We start from the raw sequence: 20,210 nt of genomic DNA, 5'->3' as shown, positions 1-20,210 counted from the left end.
CCCAAATGAAAATTTCGAAACCCACTAAACTTTGAGTAACCCCATCACAGTTATAACTGGACGTTATGCTGAAAGTCGGGGTAAGATCTGCGGATAAATCTAATTTCTAGTCCTGAGTATTGTGAAATATTATTTGGCACTAATTATCGATTCTGTGTTTAGTTGGAAAACTAGTTCACTCGCTCCATATCTTTGTCTGTCACTAAAGGGGCCTTTTCACAGATTTTGGCATGCATTGAAGTTTGTCATGTAATGCTTTATATTGATAAATGTAAACATTGAATCTTAAAGTAAGATTTAAGTAACCCTCAACTCGGCTCGATCCTGACCCTGGATTTAAAGTCTATCGCTTAGACCATTCGGCCATTCACGCTCATACCATGAGTGATGTATTTTATACTATATATAAGCAATCATCGTAGTATCACAAAACATAACGACAACAACAGAACCCTCCAAATTTTTCAATCGTTTCGCGTTGCAACGTTTTATATTTTTCAGGCTTTAAAATCGTCAAAAATGCATTTAATGTATTTTTTAGAGCATGGTAAATGTTCAGTATTACTGCTTCTTCACAAATATCATAACTACAAAAAAAAACTTGCGAATCTGAAACAATTGTTTTTTAATTTTGTCAATTTACCAAAAACGTGAAAAGATATCACCAAATTCTTACTGTACTTCATGTGATTTCGGCAACATTCTTTAACTTATTTCGTCACACACATAAACGTAACTGAACCTATTTGTTTATACTCATTAACCTGTTTATATTGAAACAGCATACTCATATTTTGCACAGTAATATTAGTCTATACCGTTTTCGCAGAGCATGCCAGCGTATCCAGGGGCGCATCTGCAGGCGTAACTATGGAAATAGTTCTCGCACGTTGCTCCATTCTTACAAGGATTAGTTCGGCACTCGTTAACATCTGTATAGAACACACATAGAATGAAACAATAAACTATGGATTTTTACATGTTCTTTTAAAATCAAATATGATTGTGTAATGTTGCAAAATAATCGAATGCTATTTAAGTTATCATAACATTTTTGTATAATGTTATGCCGAACTTATGCGCGATTGGTCATTGTCGGCTCGGGTCGTATACTTAAATGTACCCCGGGTACGGCAAATATATCAACGCATTTCCGGCCAATTTAGTCTGTACCCGAGTTTTGAGATTACATAGAGGTTATTTTACAAAATATCGACATATATATCACCATAATTAATTGGAATAAAGGCCAACAACGACTAATTTAGCGTTCGCATTCCCAGGTACGTTTCAGTATGTTTACTGTACCCGGTGTACATTTAAGTATACTTAAAAGTACCCGGAGTACTTGTAAGTAGTACCCGAGCCGACATTTACCAATTGAGCCGAACTTACCACACCCGCTATGAAATGTTCAGTTATTAGTTTCATCATGCAGTTTAATCTTTCGAAACATATGCAATGATACAGACAATAGTTCATCAACCAAGAGCCACCAACGTACCCAGTTCCCATGAATGCAGTACTGCGGTGCCCTCGTTTAACGCCTGATTGTTGATTGCAGTTCCCAGACAGCTGGCAATGCAGACCATGGCGCCATTAGCGTTGCCCGGCTGCCAGAAGCGAGCAGCCTGAGTGGTGTAGGCGTACACCATACCGCCATATGTGCACGGCCTGTCGTAGGCAGTAGTCTCGTAGGACAATGCCCCCGTACCGGGAAACCTGTAACCGCTGCTGGGGCTAATCGATGAATGAATCTGGAATATATGAGACGCGTTCTTCGAAAACTGGGCATAATTCATGCGCGCTAATTGTCGCCCCATTTAAGCTTGCAAAATCCGCACAAGCTTATGTGGGACGACACTTTCCGTTCATATGTGTATCGTTTAAAAGAGGCATATTCTATATGGAAATCCAGCTTAGGCGGAAAGTGTCCATGATTAGCCGGATCTTGGACGACACTTTACGTACATGGCTTTAACAGTGTTTTTCCCAGACCGTGTCTCATACTAGTATATTGCAATATGTTACACACACTATATATTGACAAGAAAATAATCTTTAGATTAATGCACAAGCATAAGTCTTATCATAAAGACTGGAAATGTTGATACGAATTGGATAAAAAAATATCGTTCGTTGGAGATTTAAATATACGTGTACTTATTATCCCGTTATCATTAAATACACAGCTTCTTACTGACTCTATACGGTGTGATAGGGATACTATCATGGTTAGTGGGCCAAAGCGTAGCTACAATATACAAAAACTCTAGGTTACAGCGCGTAAAAATTTGAGCTTGTAGTGTTACATTTTATTCACATACGACAATTATACTAAAACTAGACTGAACTAGACTTTTGTTTATCACATAATTTTATTTATTTTCGTAACGCTTCTGTATGTGAGTGTAAACAGAATGCCTTCATTGAATGGATATTAAACAACTTGTGACCATTAATAAAATTCGCTGAGAATAGCTTAACCAATTATATTACATACACGGAAATATACCATTTATTACCATTGAAATAGCAAGAAACTAAGTACCAATGCAGCCGTTGCGAAGAGGATATGGCAAACGCCTAGCGACCGGGAGGTAATGGGTTCGATCCCCACTATGGGAGAGTCCTTTCGACATATCTTAAAGACACTAAGAGAAATGAGTGTACCCAGGAAACGGACTCAAGAGCGATTCAATAAGCATCAGTCTGTTAATTGCTTAAAAAATGGCTTAAACTAAAAACCTTACCCAAGCCCGAGTAAAGACCTGGTTTTCGTTCCCGGCCGGTTTAAAGTCGAGTATTTTTTCACTTCCGTTTTGGGTTGAACTTAGTTTCAGAGTACCGCAAGTGTTGTAGGGAAGAGTCTGGTTACTCCACGCATAGAGCTGCAAGTCAGCCACTGTTGCTTGACCACTAATCCCGTAGCCGTCCCCCATGCTAACAAGGCCTGAATATATTTAAAGATCCAACAGCGCTGGAGTTGCAATACGCCACGCAAAAATCTAATTGCGCTTAAGCGCTGAAGTTGTGATATTCAACTCAATGTTAGTATTGCGCTATTGCGCTCAAGTGGTTGTACTCATCTCAATTTTCTAATTGCGCCATAGCGCTGGAGTGGTTATACTGAACACAATGCTGTTTACAAGTGAATACACTCAACTCAATACTTAAATTGTGTCATAGCACTGAATTTGTGATACTCCACTAAATACTCTACTTGGGCCATAGCGCTGAAGTTGTGATACTCAACTCAATAGTTTACTCAAGCCATAGCGCTTTAGTGGCTATATATGGGACGCCTCGTCTTTCTCCTGCGTACCATCACAAACACACATCATACCATGACAACACACAGCATATCATGACAAACCCACAGCAGAATATTGCAAATACGCAGCATATCATCACAAACACACAGCAAACCATCACAAACCCACAGCATTCTATGGCAAGCACACATCATACTATTATAAGCACATATTATATGATTAAAACTCACAACATTTCAATGAATTAGCAGGAATATCAATAGTCCACAGGAGACAGACGAGGGGTTCCACAGTTATACTCAACTGAATATTGTGATTGCGCCACAGCAATTTCTTGGTAATACTACACGCTATACTCGTATTGTGCCATAGCGCTGAATTTGTAATACTCAACTAAGTACTCGGATTACGTCGTACCTCTGGAGTGGTTATACTGAACACTATGCTGTTTACAAGTGGTTACACTCAATTCAATAATTCAATTGTGACATGGCGCTGGCGCTGAAGTTGTAATACTCAACTCAATACCCTACTTGCAACATAGCACTGAAGTTGTGATACTCCTTTCAATATTTGTATTGAGTAATACACTCTATACTCTAATTGCGTCATAGCGATTAATTTGTAATATTCAACTCAAAACTCTAATTGCGTCATAGCACTGAAGTGGTAATACTCAACACAATGCTGTTAGTAGCTGTTACACTCAACTCAATACTTAAATTATATCATAGCGCTGAACCTGTAATACGAAACTCAATGCTCTAATTGCGCCATACCGCTGAAGTTGTAAAACAATACACAATTCTTTACTTGCACCATGGTACTGAAGTTGTTTTACAACCCACAATATGCTAATTTCGCCATAGCACTGAAGTGGTGATACTCCACTTAATACTTGTATTGCTCCATAGCACTGAAGTTGTAATACTCTACTAAATACGCTTATTTTGCCAAAGCACTTAAGTGGTGATACTCGACTCAATATTTCTAATACTTCACTCTATACTCGTTTTAGCTAGGACGCTGAAGTTATAGTACTCAATTCGATACTATACGTACTTGTTAGTTCTGAATTTGTAATTATCTTATTGGGCAATGGCGCTGAAATTGTACAACTAAACTCAAAGCTGTATTTCTCATATCAATACTCTAATTGCATAATAGCGATGAAGTTGTAATACCCAACAAAATGCTCTTCTTGCTCCATAGCGTTGAATTTGTGATACTCAACTCAATATTTTAATTAAGTCATAGCGTTGAAGTTTTTATAATCAAATCAATATTTTAATTGCGCCATAGTGTTGCAGTTTTTATACTCAACTTAATATTTTAATTGCGCCATAGCGCTCAAGTTTTGATACTCAACTCAATATTTTAATTGTGTCATAGCGTTGAAGTTTTGATACTCCACTCACAACTCTATTTTGGCCATAGCGCTGAAGTTGTGATACTCAACTCAATATTTTAATTGCGCCATAGCGCTGAATTGGAAATACACAACTTAATACTCTAATTGCGTCATAGCGCGGAAGTTGTAATACGATACTCATTATTGTAATTGCGCTGGAGTTAACTTACTCCACTCAAAACGCTTTTTTCGCCAAAGCATTGAAGTGGTAAAACTCCACTCAATATTCTAATAGCTCCATGGTACTGATGTAGTAATTCTCAATGCAATGCTGTTTACAAGTGGTTACACTCGATTCAATAATTAAATCGTGCCACGGCGTTGATTTACTACACTCAAAACGCTTATTTCGCCATAGGGTTTACTTCACTCAAGACTCTAATTGCTCCATAGTGCCGAAGTGGTAATACTAAACTAAATGCTGTTTACTCAACTCTATATTTAAATTGCTCCATAGCGCTGAATTGGTAATAAGCCAATCAATACTCTGATTGCCGCATAACACTGAAGTTGTAATACGATACTCAATACGCTTATTTCGCCATAGTACTGAAGTGTTCATTCTCCACTCAATACGCTTATTTCGCCATAGCACTGAAATGTTCATTCTCCACTCAATACGCTTATTTCGCAATGGCACTGAAATGTTCATACTCCACTCAGTACTCTTATTGCACTTAAGCGCTTAAGTTCCAATACTTCAATCTATACTCTTATTTGCCAATGCGCTGAAATTGTGGTACTCAACTCAATACTATATTGGCTCTTTAGTGCTGAAGTTGTAATACTTCGCCCAATACTCATATTGTACGTTGCTCTGAAGTGGTAATATTTAACCCAATACTCTAAATGAGCCATAGCGCTTAATGTGTAATACTCAACTGAATACACTACACTGTGCAATACACTACAGTGAACTTCTAATAAACCACTCAATACTCTTATTGCGCCAAAATCGTTGAAGTTGTAACACGTCACTCAATACTCAACTTACGTCCATAGATGTCTGAAGGCGCCCAAATCTGGATATTTGAGGAATCGTACCCAAACACAACGTAACCGTTTGAAGTGAAATTATCGTTCAGATAGATGACCCCAGCCGACCCTGATATAATGGTACAAATAAAAAATTAAAAAGGTTAAACAATTGTTTACCCTCAAGACTCATAAGCGTTTATATTTTCAGTATCCCGTTTGTATAACCAATGGAAAACTATTAAATTTCTGAAAATTCAGTCCTGCTTAATTACTTCGAAATACATAAAACAGTTAAAACTTGATTCACAGGAACAAAAAATAAAGCATTCATCGGTACTCGTCTTCTTCTGCACTGTTATTTTCAACTATTTTTAAAAGCTAGTTCCAGTTTAACGTAATGTATGTATCATATCCAGATACATGTATATCCAAGCAAACCACAAGTGAGGATACAAAAGGCTCAATTAAAGTGCTGTTTACAATTATACTGCAGTATACCATGTCCATTAAAATTAAACTGGACATGCGCAAAGAATGAATTAAGTAAAGTATTTGTAAACTACTGTTTCTTGCAGGATCACCGCGCGATCAACTCTTCTTACCTTGGTTTGCCTTGTTCGATTTACAAAAGTTCTAAGAAACTATTTAGAATCAACCATATGCAAAATGTAAAATAGAATATATTTTTATTAACTCAATACACTATGCATATATTTTACATATATTCCACAAAATTTGTTGAAAGCTTAGAAATTCAATGTGACTAATCAATCAGTTGTCAACAACCTACCTACTGAGTCGGCATATACAGTGGTTCCGGCTAGATCAAACTGTATGCGTGAGACCACGAGATTTGGTGTACCGTTAATACCATGGCTTATATTCTTATAAGAATCAGCCGCTGAAACAGAAATTGTACTGTACTTTGTATTACACAGCGCCAAATGATGTTATTATGATTAACATGAGCCTCATGCTAGGAGAACGGGGCTTAATGCATGTGCGGTAATTATCTTTCAAGATAAGCCCTTACAGTCCTCACTGTCATATCATGGACGACACTTTACGCTTTCGTGGAAGTTTTCGTCTAAATGAAGTCTCTTGTAAACAAAAATCCAGTATACGCGGAAAGTGTCTTCCCTGATAAGCCTATGTGGACTAATCAGGCTACTCTGGGACGATTATTTACGCACATGCATTAAGCCCTATTTTATCAGCGCAATGCAAACTTCTTTGTTATGGAAGATGCTTAATGCAGGACTTAAGGACACGAGATGGCGCATTTGAGTGCGATCTTAGATAAAGATATTGAGATTTATCAGAGTGTAAGACGCCGCTTAATGAAGGAATATATATATATACTGGATTATATAGCAGCATATATATATATATATATATATATATATATATGCTGCTATAAAATGATATTGTAATAAAGACTTTAAATATACGCTGCTTAACAAGAATTACTGTTTTAACGACTATGTAATTGACGACGCTTTATGAGGGATTGAACTAACGACTTTGTAATGTACGCCGCTTAATGCGGACTTTGTATTAACAACTTTGTAATATACGCCGCGTAATGAGGACAACGCAATAACAAATTTATAATGGATACCGTTAAATGAGGAAGTTGTAATAACGACTTCGATATATATACCGCTAAAAGAGGAAATTGTAATGCCGACTTTATACGCCACGTAAAAAGGACAGTGTGAATACGATTTTGAAATAGACACCACTAAATGATGACATTGTAATGACGATGTTGTAATCGACCCCGCTAAATGAGGACAATGTAAAGACACTCTTGTACTCGACCCCGCTAAATGAGGACGATGTAATAACAATGTTGAAATCGACCCCGCTAAATGAGGACATTGTACTGACAATGCTGTAATCGACCACGCTAAATGAGGACATTTTAATCACAATGTTGTAATCGACCCCGCTAAATGAGGACACTGTAATGACATTGTTGTAATCGACCTCGCTAAATGAGGACGATGTAATGACAATGTTGTAATCGACCCCGCTAAATGAGGACATTGTAATGACAATGTTGTAATCGACACCGCTAAATGAGGACATTGTAATGAGAATTTTGGTAATCGACCCCGCAAAATAAGGACAATGTAATGACAATGTTGTAATCGACCCCGCTAAATGAGGACACTATAATAACATTGTTGTAATCGACCCCGCGAAATAAGAACATTGTAATGACAATTGTGTAATCAATCCCGCTAAAACGAGGACATTGTAATGACAATGTTGCAATCGACCCCGCTAAATAAGGACATCGTAATGACAATGTTGTAATCGACCCCGCTAAATGAGGACACTGTAATGACAATGTTGTAATCGATCCCGCTAAATGAGGACAATGTAATGAAAATGTTGTTATCGTCCCCGCTAAATGAGGACAATGTAATGACAATGTTGTAATAGACCCCGCTAAATAAGGACATTGTAATGAACATGTTGTAATCGATCCCGCTAAATGAGGACATTGTAATGACAATGTTGTAATCGACGTCGCTAAATGAGGACATTGTAATGACAATGTTGTAATCGATCCCGCGAAATGAGGACATTGTAATGACAATGTTGTAGCGATCCCGCTAAATAAGGACATTGTTATAACAATGTTGTTATCGACCTCGCGAAATGAGGATATTGTCATGAAAATGTTGTAATTGATCCCGCGAAATGAGGACATTGTAATGACAATGTTGTAATCGATCCCGCTAAATGAGGACATTGTAATGACGACTTTCTAATATACTTCACTCACTGAGGATATTCATATGGCAATATTAAAACAGATCCCGCTTTATGAGGACCTTGGAATGAACTACTTTGTTATAAACTCTGCTAGCTCATTGATCGGTCAGTGGGGTACATGTATAATGCCTTTAGGTAACATAAAAGCTTTTTCACCGTTCAAGATCATAATCTTTGATAATTTTCTACAGCATTAATCACGGTCAGGTATTGTTTATATTTATTTCATTTTCTTGAAGAAAGCACAAGAAACCAACAGTATGGCTTTAATAATATGATACGTGTTTATCGTGAATTGGAAAAGCAATCTGGAGTATCGACCTTAATTTAACTGTTCTCGTTTATAAATAGAAAAGTAAGCAATTAGAAAAATCACGCAACATTTTAAGTCCAACGACGTGTTAAGTTCAAACTAACCCAATTTTGTCGTAGATTTTATGGTGGTCCCAGTCTTTGAGAAGTCTGGTTTGGGGAGTGACGACTTCCGCCAACACCGCACTCGTACCTGAGCACTCCAGCTGTCTTGTGTATTAGGGCCAACCCAGTAAGGAGACTCTCCTGAATAATGTTTAATCAGCCCGGTTCAGTCGAACTTGTGCTTTGTCATTTATGCATGTGAGTAAACTATCGTCCCAGGTGAGCCTGTGTAGTCTGCTCAGGCTCATTGGGGTCAACATGTGCCGAGTTTTTTCGTTTAAATAAAGTCCCTACTTTGTAAAAATTCAGTTTCCCATTCGGAATACGCAGGCCAATTTGGGAAGACACTTTAAGCACATGTACTAAGCCCAGTTTTCCCAGAACGATGCTCAAATAATATCTTAAGTCCGAGGATAAGATATTTCTCACAGTCGTCGGCCCTGTTTACGAAACAACTGATCACATAAAATAAGTGTATACCATGTACGATAGTATATTTAAAAGATTGCGTTTCGGTATCTGTGTTCTTTTGTACGGATATATTGACCAAAATATACCAAGATTTACATGTGTGCCATGTTATTGTGCTCTCTCAAAATAAAGTTATTAGAATAAACGGTTTAAACTGAATTGATTGTTGTTTAAATGTGTTTATTACTTCAAATGAGGCTCGTTCTTGAAAAACCAGACGTAATACAAGTGCGTTAAGTGTCGTCCAAGATTGGCCTGTTCAGTCTCCACAGGCTAACCAGGGACAACATTTTTCGCATTAAATAGCATTTTTTAAGAAACTTTTTCATTTTAAACGAAAAATACAATAATAGCGGAACGTTTCGCCCCTGATTAGCCAGTGCGGAGTGCACAGGCTAATCTGGGACGACGCTTTACGCACATGCATTAAGTACCATTTTCCCAGAGCGGGTCACATATAAAAGAATGTACCCGTGTAAATTGTTCTTCCCAGATGGCTGTTACTGTAGAGGGGCGCACTGACACGCACAGATGTCTCAGAGTAAATGAAGATGACGCCGCCATACTCCTCCGGCTGGTCATCATCGCGCTGCTGGTGTCCTGTATAATATTAGTTGCAGTAGAGAAAGATTACCACAATACAATTGAGATACACACAGAAAAAAAGAAAAACCTGGCGAAATGCATGTGCATAAAGTGTCCCATTTTGAAGGCCACATGATTAGTAGGGGTGACACTTTCCGCCTGAATTGTATTTTCGCTAAGAAGACACTTCCTTTAAACAAAAAATACAGTTAAAGATGAAAGTACCTCATTAGCATGTGCGGACTGCACAGGCTAATCTTGGACGACACTTTACGCACATGCATTAAACCCAGTTTTACCATAGCGCTTCTCATATAGCGGGATAATTAAACTCAAGAAAGGGATTGTTATTAATTACCGCTAGTCTTTTCCTTAAGTCAAATTTACACACCATATAAAATTATTTAAAGAAAATAAGCTGGGGTAACCGCCTTTGAACGGTCAATGCAAAGCATAAGAAATTTGAATCCGGTCGACACTTCGAACCTCACGGGTAGCCCGATAATATACACTTAACAGGGAAGGTACAATATCGTCAAAACAGAAAATAAAACATTTAAAAAAAATAATAAAGTATAAGGTCAGTAAATTCCAGGTTCATGCTCACGTTTGTGAACTGTATGATATACATCCAACGAGAGTGCAGATCACCCACCTGATGCTTGGAAGATATATCCCTTGTTCGGCCCATCGATTGCCTTCACCTGTACGTCTACAAGGATTGGGACCTCGCCAAGTTTATGAGCGAACTCCTTGTAGCTGCTGGCAGAGGTATTACTGGAGGCGATATCTGTCCACGCACTTTCATAGTCCGGCAACGTCATAAAGCCGCCTGGATGTAAGGAATTTTGTATAATAATTCGGCAACGTGATCAAGCCGCCTGAACTGAATGAATTTTGTGTCATTCACATAACTCATTTTTTTCTAATCTGAGAATGACATAGTATAACTTATTCAAAATTACGCTCATCTAATGTGATGGCAAAACATGCCGAGACAGGTACATATCGCTACTTAACAAGGATGTTTAACCTTTGTGGCGTCTGAGTTGTATAGTCTCATGGCAAGAACTTATGAGGGCAAGTATAAAGCATTTCTACAAGAAAATGGTGTAGTTTGAATCGACAGTTGCTTCATGTTGCCGCATTGAAAGAAATAACATATCACCGATATATAATCGATTTCCTGGGTTGACAGGGAGAAGGGGGTAACTGCTTAAAATGAAGATATACAATGAATGTATCTCTCGTTTTATGATTCACGCAAAAAAACGTATGAATCTAGTAAATTGAATGCTCTCTTAAACTGTTTTTTTTTTCAATATTCGTATTACACCTATTTAGCAATAACGCATGAATATAAAAACAATTAGCAATTACCATCATATTAAATGATTATTCTTGGAATATCGAATATCAATCTCACTAAGAATATAACTTCATGATGGAAAAAACTTTGATTTTTGACACCATTAACACATTCAAAATATACAATAAGATCATTGATGAAAATAAATAAAAAATAAATCTGTGAGCAATACTTTTTAAGATAAATTAAATATTATAGTGCCAAAAGAGTCTAATGGCCGTTCGGACAAGACTTCACAACACATTTCTCGTTTTAGTATTAACCAGTATATAAATCTATATATTACATCCAAACGATACGTGATTCATGATATCTGCGTAGCAAATGTGAATCTAATGGCCTCAGAGAGGGAATTTTTGTCTGTTTTATTTTCACTACCAACCAATTAGACAAAGGAAAACGCAAACGACGAACTAAACACAAGCCTATGGCCACTGAAAGCTTTGGCATATACGATGCATAACCGGCATCCTATTATCGCTAATGAATTGCATTGTATATTGAACTTTATTAATCCAAGCAAACTACTATAAAAATCTCTGTAGATATTTTAACGTGTATTTCATTGGTACGTTTTAACAAAACAGTTCAAGACAATTAAAAAGGCAGCTGAAAAAGAAAATAGAAATAACAATCTTGGTTTAATAAAAAAGCAAGCAAATTAAATGCGTTATACCAAATGAAACGAAATCAAGGTTTTTGTAACAAGGATACCTGTTCCGCACAGTGATCCTGTAAATTCTGGTACGCATGCGCAAGTGAACGAACCAATGGTATTCGTGCATGTAGCTCCGTTTAGGCATGAGCTGGTAGTATTTACTGAACATTCGTTGATATCTGCAAACCGAACATACAATTTTTATACATAAGAATAATGTAACTCATGAAATATTAGCCAGAGAAAATATCGTATATTATACAGAGCAATGGATACGATAAGTTCAGTATTTGACATCAGCTCAGCAAATTACGAATATTGATCTGGCTCGACATTTCGGATCAGTATTCATGTTTAAAGTGTTACGGCGAATGCTGAGCAAGAACAACAATCTAGCGCAACATTCCAGATCAGCATTCGTTTTTAAAGATTTACGACGAATGCTGAGCCAGCTCAGAATCCCAGCGCGACATTCTAGATCAGCATTCGCTTTAAAGTGTTCCTGCGAATGCTGAGCCAGCTCAGCACTTCAGCGCGAAATTCCAGATCAGCATTCGTTTGAAAAGCTTTAAGTCGAATGCTGAGCAAGCATAGCACTCCAGCGCGACATTCTAGAATAGCATTCGTTTTAAAAGCACTATGGCGAATTCTGAGCCAGCTCAGCACTCCAGCATGACATTCCAGATCAGCATTCGTTCCAAAAGCGTTAAGGGGATTGCTGAGCCAGCTCAACACCCCAGCGCGACAATCCAGATCAGCCTTCGTCTTAAGAGTTATGGCGAATGCCGAGCCAGCTCAGCTCTCTAGCGCGACATTCCAGATCAGCATTCGTTTTAAAGTATCACGGCGAATGCTGAGCCACCTCAGCACTCCAGCGCGACATTCCAGATCAAAGTCAGCATTTACGCCGACTACCTTTTTAAAAGATAATTATTGTTATATTTAATAGTTTTTTTATAATCGGTTTTAGCGATTATGAACGTTTTTGTTGTTGACTATCGTATCCCTCTAGTTATTGCTGAACTTATGTTCAACGTTTTATCAATTGAGAACTGTGAATATAAACAAGCGTAACATTATACTATTGCGTTGTCATCACCCGTGCAATTGGACTCTCCATTGTTCATCGGCAGCCGCATCTAATAATAGCCTCAGATTATGAATGACCTGTGCTAAGCAAAAATACTACGTCATTAAGACGCAGCAGATAGTTGACTATTTTAATCATTCATAAACAATCTTTACCGCGACACGTATAATATAAACATGGTTTATTGATTCTTTTCTATATCCGCCCCGTTCAAACATATTCCATTTAACACTATATTTGCATAATGTTTCCATTTGTGAATGAATATAGTTGACGAACTCAAGCCTCTTGAATAAACTATTCAACTCTTTCTCGCGCGGATGCGGCAGATGTGGCGGGTATCCGGCTAAGCGTAGTTAGTAGCGAACTAGCATGAAATTTTTGGCACTGACATTAGTTGTAAGCAAGCGAACAAGTACATACAATACTATTTATTCGCTTTACCCGACCGTTGTCGAACAATGTTTCACTATAGTCCGATGCGCATGCGCACGTATACGATCCGACATTGTTTGTGCAAGTGCCCCCATTCCTGCACGGGTTTCCAGTTGGGGCTAAGCACTCATCGATATCTAAATATAAACAAACATTCAAATAAAAAGCTTTACCAACGGTACAAAAGAGGCGATATTTTACTCTGAATGTAATCAAAGTAAACAAAACAATAATAGGCGATATTTGATAATTGAATAAACCGAATTTTTTAATTAACAAAATACATTACGACCAAAATAGTCAGTAGCTAATATCGGACTGTAAACACAAAGTTGCGCATTATTAACATACCAAAATGTTACCAGTTATATTACTCATTTTGTATCAAGAGTAATTTTAAGCGCCGAAACATCTAATTAAGGAGGCCTTCACCTAACGAATAGACTGATGCATGGACCTTATTCATTGTTTATAGTAAATACTAATGTTGATCTCATGCATGCATATATTCCTCATTGCGTTACGATTCACCTATATATTTTAATCGTGCAATTCACAAGCAGGTGTCCTCAGAAAAGTGAAATCAAACTGGATACACATGAAATCAAGACAAGCAAAACAATAATCGTGTTGAAAGTGTTGGTAGTGCGTCATCGTAGAAATAGACGAATCGAAAATTCTTGCCCCCCCCCCCCCACCCCCAACAACAAATACACCAGTGCCTTGAAAATTAAGTTGGAACTTCAGCATGCGCTTTACACCTGGTGTGGGAGGGGTTCTATATAATCGAAAAATCCTGTGTTTTCATCATTTAGCATCCGTGTTGTTACTTGACATATGGAACTGAAATTTGGCACATATTTATTACAAAAATACTGCTTTTATGACATGGCTGTCATACTGAGAATTGCAAGTCACAGATTGTATTGACATTGTATCTTTTATGTTAATTGCTGAAGTGTTAATTACAAAGAAGTCACATACAACAGTTTAATATTGAACACTATAAATATTGCTAAAAAAGGGTATTAAAAATTGGGTTGTGATACATTTACTTGTTTTAAAAATTTATTCGGGAGAGATGACACACATAGATCGATTTAATTAGACAAAGTTAACCCCTAAACCCCAAATGTACTATACTAAAAAGCAATAGGAGAATAGTTGACAACCAATGCTAAAACAATCGCATAAGAACCAGCTTTTCTCTAATTGTAAAAATATTTGACTGAAACTTTTGAAACATGTTTGTGTTCAGAGAATTAAGAATATTTAACAAAAATTTAAAACTAAAATTCCCCACTTTTTGTTTGATCACCTTTTACGATAAAAATCCCATAAACGAAAAATGAAAAAAGTTTGACAATATGTGACATGATTATTACCGCTCAGACACCGTACCTATAGAACACACGGGTCCTGTGAAGCCAGGCTCACAAATGCACGTGTACAATCCGTCTGTATTTTGGCACGTGCCTCCGTTCTGACACGGATTGGTGCCGAAGCACTCATTGATGTCTTAAATTAAATAATATAGTGCCAAAAGAGTGTAATGACCGTTGGGACGAGACTTCACAACACATTTCTCGTTTTAGTATTAACCACTATCTAAATCTATATATTACACCAAACCATACGTGATTCATGATATCTGCGTAGCAAATGTAAACCCTATGAAACCACAATGGCTTCAGAGGGGGATTTTCGTCCGTTTTTGTTCACTAACAAACAATTAGACAAAGGAAAAACGCAAACGACGAACACAAACAAAAGCCGATGGCCACTGAAAGCTTTGGCATATACGATGCATATAACCAGCATCCTATTGTAGCTAATGAATTGCATTTTATATTGAACTTTATTAATCCAAGCAAACTACTATATAAATCTCTGTAGATATTTTAACGTGTATTTCATTTGGAACATTTTAGCAAAACCGTCAAAGACAATTACGAAAAGCAGCTGAAAAATAAAATAAAAATAAAAATCTTGGTTTAATAAAAAATGCAAGCACATTAAATGCGCTATACCAAATGAAACGAAATCAATGTTTCTGTAATAAAGATACCTGTTCCGCACAGTGGTCCGGTAAATCCTGGTACGCATGTGCAAGTGAACGAACCAATGGTATTCGTGCATGTAGCTCCGTTTAGGCATGGGCTGGTAGTATTTACTGTACATTCGTTGATATCTGCAAACCGACCATACACTTGTTTAAACATAAGAATAATGTAACATATGAAACATTAGCGAGAGCAAATATCGAATATTATACAGAACAATGGGTACGATAAGACATAAAACATAACATGGTGCACGAAGTTCAGTAATCGACATCAGCTCAGCAAATTACAAATGTTGATCTGGCACAGAACCTGGCACGACCTTTCAGATCAATATTCATGTTAAAAGTGTTGCTTCGAATGCTGAGCCAGCACAACACTATAGCGCGACATTCCAGATCAGCATTCGTTTGAAAAGTGTTTCGGCGATTGCTGAGCCAGCTCAGCACTATAGCGCGACTTTCCAGATCAGCATCCGTTTTAAAAGAATTACGGCGAATGCTGAGCCAGTTCAGCACTCCAGCTTGTCATTCCAGATCAGCATTCGTTTCAAAAAGGTTAAGGCGAATGCTGAGCAAGCTCAACACCCCGGCGCGAAATTCCAGATCAGAATTCGTTTTTTAAAGTTATGGCGAATGCTGAGCCAGCTCAGCACTCCAACGCGACATTCCAGCTCAGCATTCGTTTCAAAAACTTTAAGTCGAATGCTGAGCCAGCTCAGCACTCCAGCGCGACATTTTAGATCAGCGTTCGTTTCAAAAGCCTTAAGGCGAATGCTGAGCCAGCTCAGCCCTCCAGCGCGACATTGCAGATCAGCATTCGTTTTAAAAGTGTTACGGCGAATGCTGAGCCAGCTTAGCACTCCAGCGCGACATTCTAGATCAGCATTCGTTTCGAAAGCGTTAAGACTAATGCTGAGCCAGCTCAATACCCCAGCGCGACATTCCAGATCAGCATTCGTCTTAAAAGCGTAATGGCGAATTGTGGGTCAGCTCAGCTATACAGCGCGGCATTCTAGATCAGAGTTCGTTTTAAAGGCGTTAAGTTGAATGCTGAGCTAGCTCAACACCCTAGCGCGACATTCCAGATCAGAATTCGTCATAAAAGTATTATGGCGAATGCTGAGCCAACTCGGTACTCTAGCGTGACATTCCACATCAGCATTCGTTTTAAAAGTGTTATGACGAATGCTGAGCCAGCTCAGAACTCCAGCGCGACATTCCAGATCAGCATTCGTTGTTTCGTAAGCGTTAAGACGAATACTGAGCCAGCTCAACACCCCAGCGCGACATTCTAGATAAGCATTCATTTCAAAAGCATTAAGGCTCATTTCAAAAGTATTAAGGCGGATGCTGAGCCAGTTCAGCACTCCAGCGCGACATTCCAGATCAGCATTCGTTTTAAAAGTGTAACGGTGAATGTTGAGGCAGCTCAGCATTCCGGAGCGACATTCCAGATCAGCATTCGTCTTGTAAGTATTACGACGAATGCTGAGGTAGCACAGCATTCCAGAGCGACATTATAGATCAGCATTCGTTTTAAAGTGATACGGAAAATGCTGAGCCAGCTCAGCACTCCGGCGCGACATTCCAGATCAGCATTCGTTTCAAAAGCGTTATGACGAATGATGAGCCACCTCAGCACTCCAGAGCGACATTCCAGATCAAAGTCAGCATTTACGCCGACTACCTTTGTAAAAGATCATTCTTATTATATTAAATAGCTTTTTATAATCGGTTTTAACGAGTATGAAGCATGTTTTGTTGCCTATCGTATCCCTGTAGTTATTGTTGAACTCAACGTTTTATAAATTGAGAAATGTGAATATAAACAAGCGTAACCGTATACTATTGCGTTGTCATCACCCGTGCAATTGGACTCTCCCTTGTTTATCGGCAGCTGCATCTATTAATAGCCTCAGATTAAGAATAACCTGTGCTTAGCAAATATACTACGTCATTAAGACGCAGCAGCTAGTGAACTATTTTAATCATTCATAAACAATCTCTACCGCGACACGTATAATAAATACAAACATTGTTGTTGTTTTTTCTATAAACGCCCCGTTCAAAAATATCCCATTTAACACTATATTCACATAATGTTTCCATTTGTGAATGAATATAGTTTAAGAACTCAAACCTCTTGAATAAATTATACACCTCTTTCTCGCGCGGATGCGGCAGATGTGGCGGGTATCTGGCTATTCGTAGTTGACAGCGAACGGGCTTGACATTTTTTGGCAATTACATTAGTTGTAAGCAAGCGAACAACTACAAACTATACTTTGTATTTGCTATACCCTACCGTTGTCGCACAAAGCTCCACTATAGCCCGGTGCGCATGCGCACGTATACGATCCAACATTGTTTGTGCAAGTGCCCCCATTCCTGCACGGGTTTCCAGATGGGTATATGCACTCATTGACATCTAAATATATACAAACATTGAAATTAAAATCTTGACCAACGGTACAAAAGAGGCGATATCTTACTTTGAATGTTAACAAAGTAAGCAAAACAATAATTGGCGATATTTTATAATTGAATAAACCAAATTTTCGAATTAACACAAAATCTGACTACCAAAATAATCAGAAGCTAGTATTTGACTGTAAACACAAAGTTTCGCATAACTAAAATACCAAAATGTTATTAGTCATATTACTCATTTTGCATGAACGGCATTTTTAAGCGCCGCAACATCTAATTAAGGAGGACTTCACCTAAAGAAGAGACTGATGCATGGACCTCATCAATTGTATACAGTTAATACAAAACCTCCGTTCTGACACGGAATGGTCCCGAAGTACTCATTGATGTCTTAAATTAAATAATATAGTGCCAACAGAGTCTAATGACCGTTCGGACGAGACTTCACAACACATTTCTCGTTTCAGTATTAACTAGGGATGGCAACGGTTAACCGGTTAACCGGTTATCCGTTTCTTAAGGAGGTTAACCGATTACAAAATTAATATTCGGTTACTCTTTCAGAAAACGCATTTTAGTTGTTGAACGCAATACATTCTCAAATCGTTAGTTTTGTTTTACTTCATTTCACTGTATTGGCTAATCCGCTTAACTGATCGCAAATTATCGGCAATTACCACCCGTGATGCCCCCCCCCCCCCCCCAGTGGATCAAAATCGATTAAAGTTGTAAACCATTGAGGTGTAGCGTATTAATGAGCAGGCACACGAGCAATTAGTAAAAACGCTTCATTTATTATTACATCAACAAAGATTTTGAGAGAGCGAAAGTAATAAAAGAAAGTTTTTTTTCTAACACGCATCAAATATTATCCCCATTAAGATAAACACGCTTCATTTATTTTTTTTTTGACGTAAAACACGCTTTATGCAATATTCCTTGATCAACAACACGTTTCATGTAGTATGCCATTAGCAAACGGACCAACGCTGAATTTCAAATACCATTCTTTTAAGAATGTTTACGCGTTTCGAAAACAAGAAACCCTGTTGGGAAAACTAAAATGTTTGGGCTAGTGAATTTATAATGAATAATGCGTATATTTTATGTTATGTGACTTGTCAAAACGTGACTCATTCTCTTTTCATGTAAGTCATTACGTGCATTCAAAAGTAATCGTGACCCTAACAATCCTTATTGAATGGCGTCATATGAAAATGAGCCCTATGCCATATGCGGCCAGCGTTGCTCCAGAGCAGCCTGCGCAGTCACGCAAGGTTTCGTGGTCTCATTGGCATTCCGTGTAGCACCTGGCAAGACCAAACGAATGCGTTAATTGGTCTGGAGCTACATATGTCGAATAAGACCCATTTTCGCATGACGAGGATCAAATAATACTCAATACGTTTGTGTACTCGAGTATAGCACTGCACTTTCGTGTTATCGCAACTTCGAAAGTCAAGTATTAAAAATAAATGTAAGTTGCATTTATATATCATCGTGATAGTTCTCCTTTTCCTTTTCCTAATGATCATCAATTTCAGCATTGTCATGATTATCAGCAGTACCAACATCAGCAGCAGTACTAGCGTCAGTGGCATGTCAATGCATTTCAGTATTATTATAACCACAATTACATCATACATGTGTGATGAATATCATAATATTGTGTAATGTAAAAATGTTCTAAGATGTTCACATTATTAGAAGTGTGTCATTAAAAGCCTTTACTAGCTAGATTTGAACATCGGTTCTACAGAGCTCCGGTATAAAAACAAAGACACAATTTATAAACGAAAATCAAAGCAAAGTATCTGCTTAACGAGAATCCAGTGTATGTTAAAATTTCGTCCCTGATTAGCCTTTACGGACTGCACATGACAATCTTGGACGACATTGTACGCACGTGCCTGGTTGTCTCACAACGCACAAGTAATTAGGTTGCAAGACAATCAACAAGACAGAGTATATTTGCATATACATGTAATTGTTTATAAACGTCAAAGACCTATAAAATACATATTTTATATGTCTTTGTAAACGTATGCGTTTTTTGATGTTTTTTTATGTGGTCAAAAGACAGTCAATTAACCGGTTAACCTCTCGAATATCGAAAGAGGTTAACCGGTTACGGATTTGCTTAGGTTTGACATCCCTAGTATTAACCACTATATAAATCTATATATTACATCTAAACGATACGTGATTCATGATATCTGCGTAGCAAATGTAAACC

The 20,210-nt window shown here is 37.8% G+C and overlaps 2 protein-coding genes across 2 annotated transcripts in view; both read right to left on the bottom strand.

The window, feature by feature from the left end:
• LOC127853630 (uncharacterized) overlaps positions 1-20,210 on the bottom strand; it is a 149,227-nt gene that overhangs the window by 5,320 nt on the left and 123,697 nt on the right. The window contains exons 8-17 of the mRNA XM_052388306.1: positions 15,548-15,670; positions 12,011-12,133; positions 10,583-10,759; positions 9,814-9,942; positions 8,872-9,012; positions 6,455-6,565; positions 5,681-5,791; positions 2,754-2,953; positions 1,505-1,757; positions 819-932 (exon numbers count right to left, since the gene is read on the bottom strand). Of these exons, the coding sequence (XP_052244266.1) occupies positions 819-932; positions 1,505-1,757; positions 2,754-2,953; positions 5,681-5,791; positions 6,455-6,565; positions 8,872-9,012; positions 9,814-9,942; positions 10,583-10,759; positions 12,011-12,133; positions 15,548-15,670 (1,482 nt within the window). The remainder of the gene's footprint in view (positions 1-818; positions 933-1,504; positions 1,758-2,753; positions 2,954-5,680; positions 5,792-6,454; positions 6,566-8,871; positions 9,013-9,813; positions 9,943-10,582; positions 10,760-12,010; positions 12,134-15,547; positions 15,671-20,210) is intronic.
• The window catches only part of LOC127852694 (uncharacterized), a 191,876-nt gene that overhangs the window by 84,858 nt on the left and 86,808 nt on the right, over positions 1-20,210 (bottom strand). The window lies entirely within an intron of this gene.

Source organism: Dreissena polymorpha, chromosome 12 (assembly GCF_020536995.1).
Source record: "Dreissena polymorpha isolate Duluth1 chromosome 12, UMN_Dpol_1.0, whole genome shotgun sequence".
Classification (NCBI taxonomy): Eukaryota; Metazoa; Mollusca; class Bivalvia; order Myida; family Dreissenidae; genus Dreissena; species Dreissena polymorpha.
The sequence above is the reverse complement of the archived record's forward strand: the minus strand, read 5'-3'. Positions and strand labels throughout refer to the sequence as shown.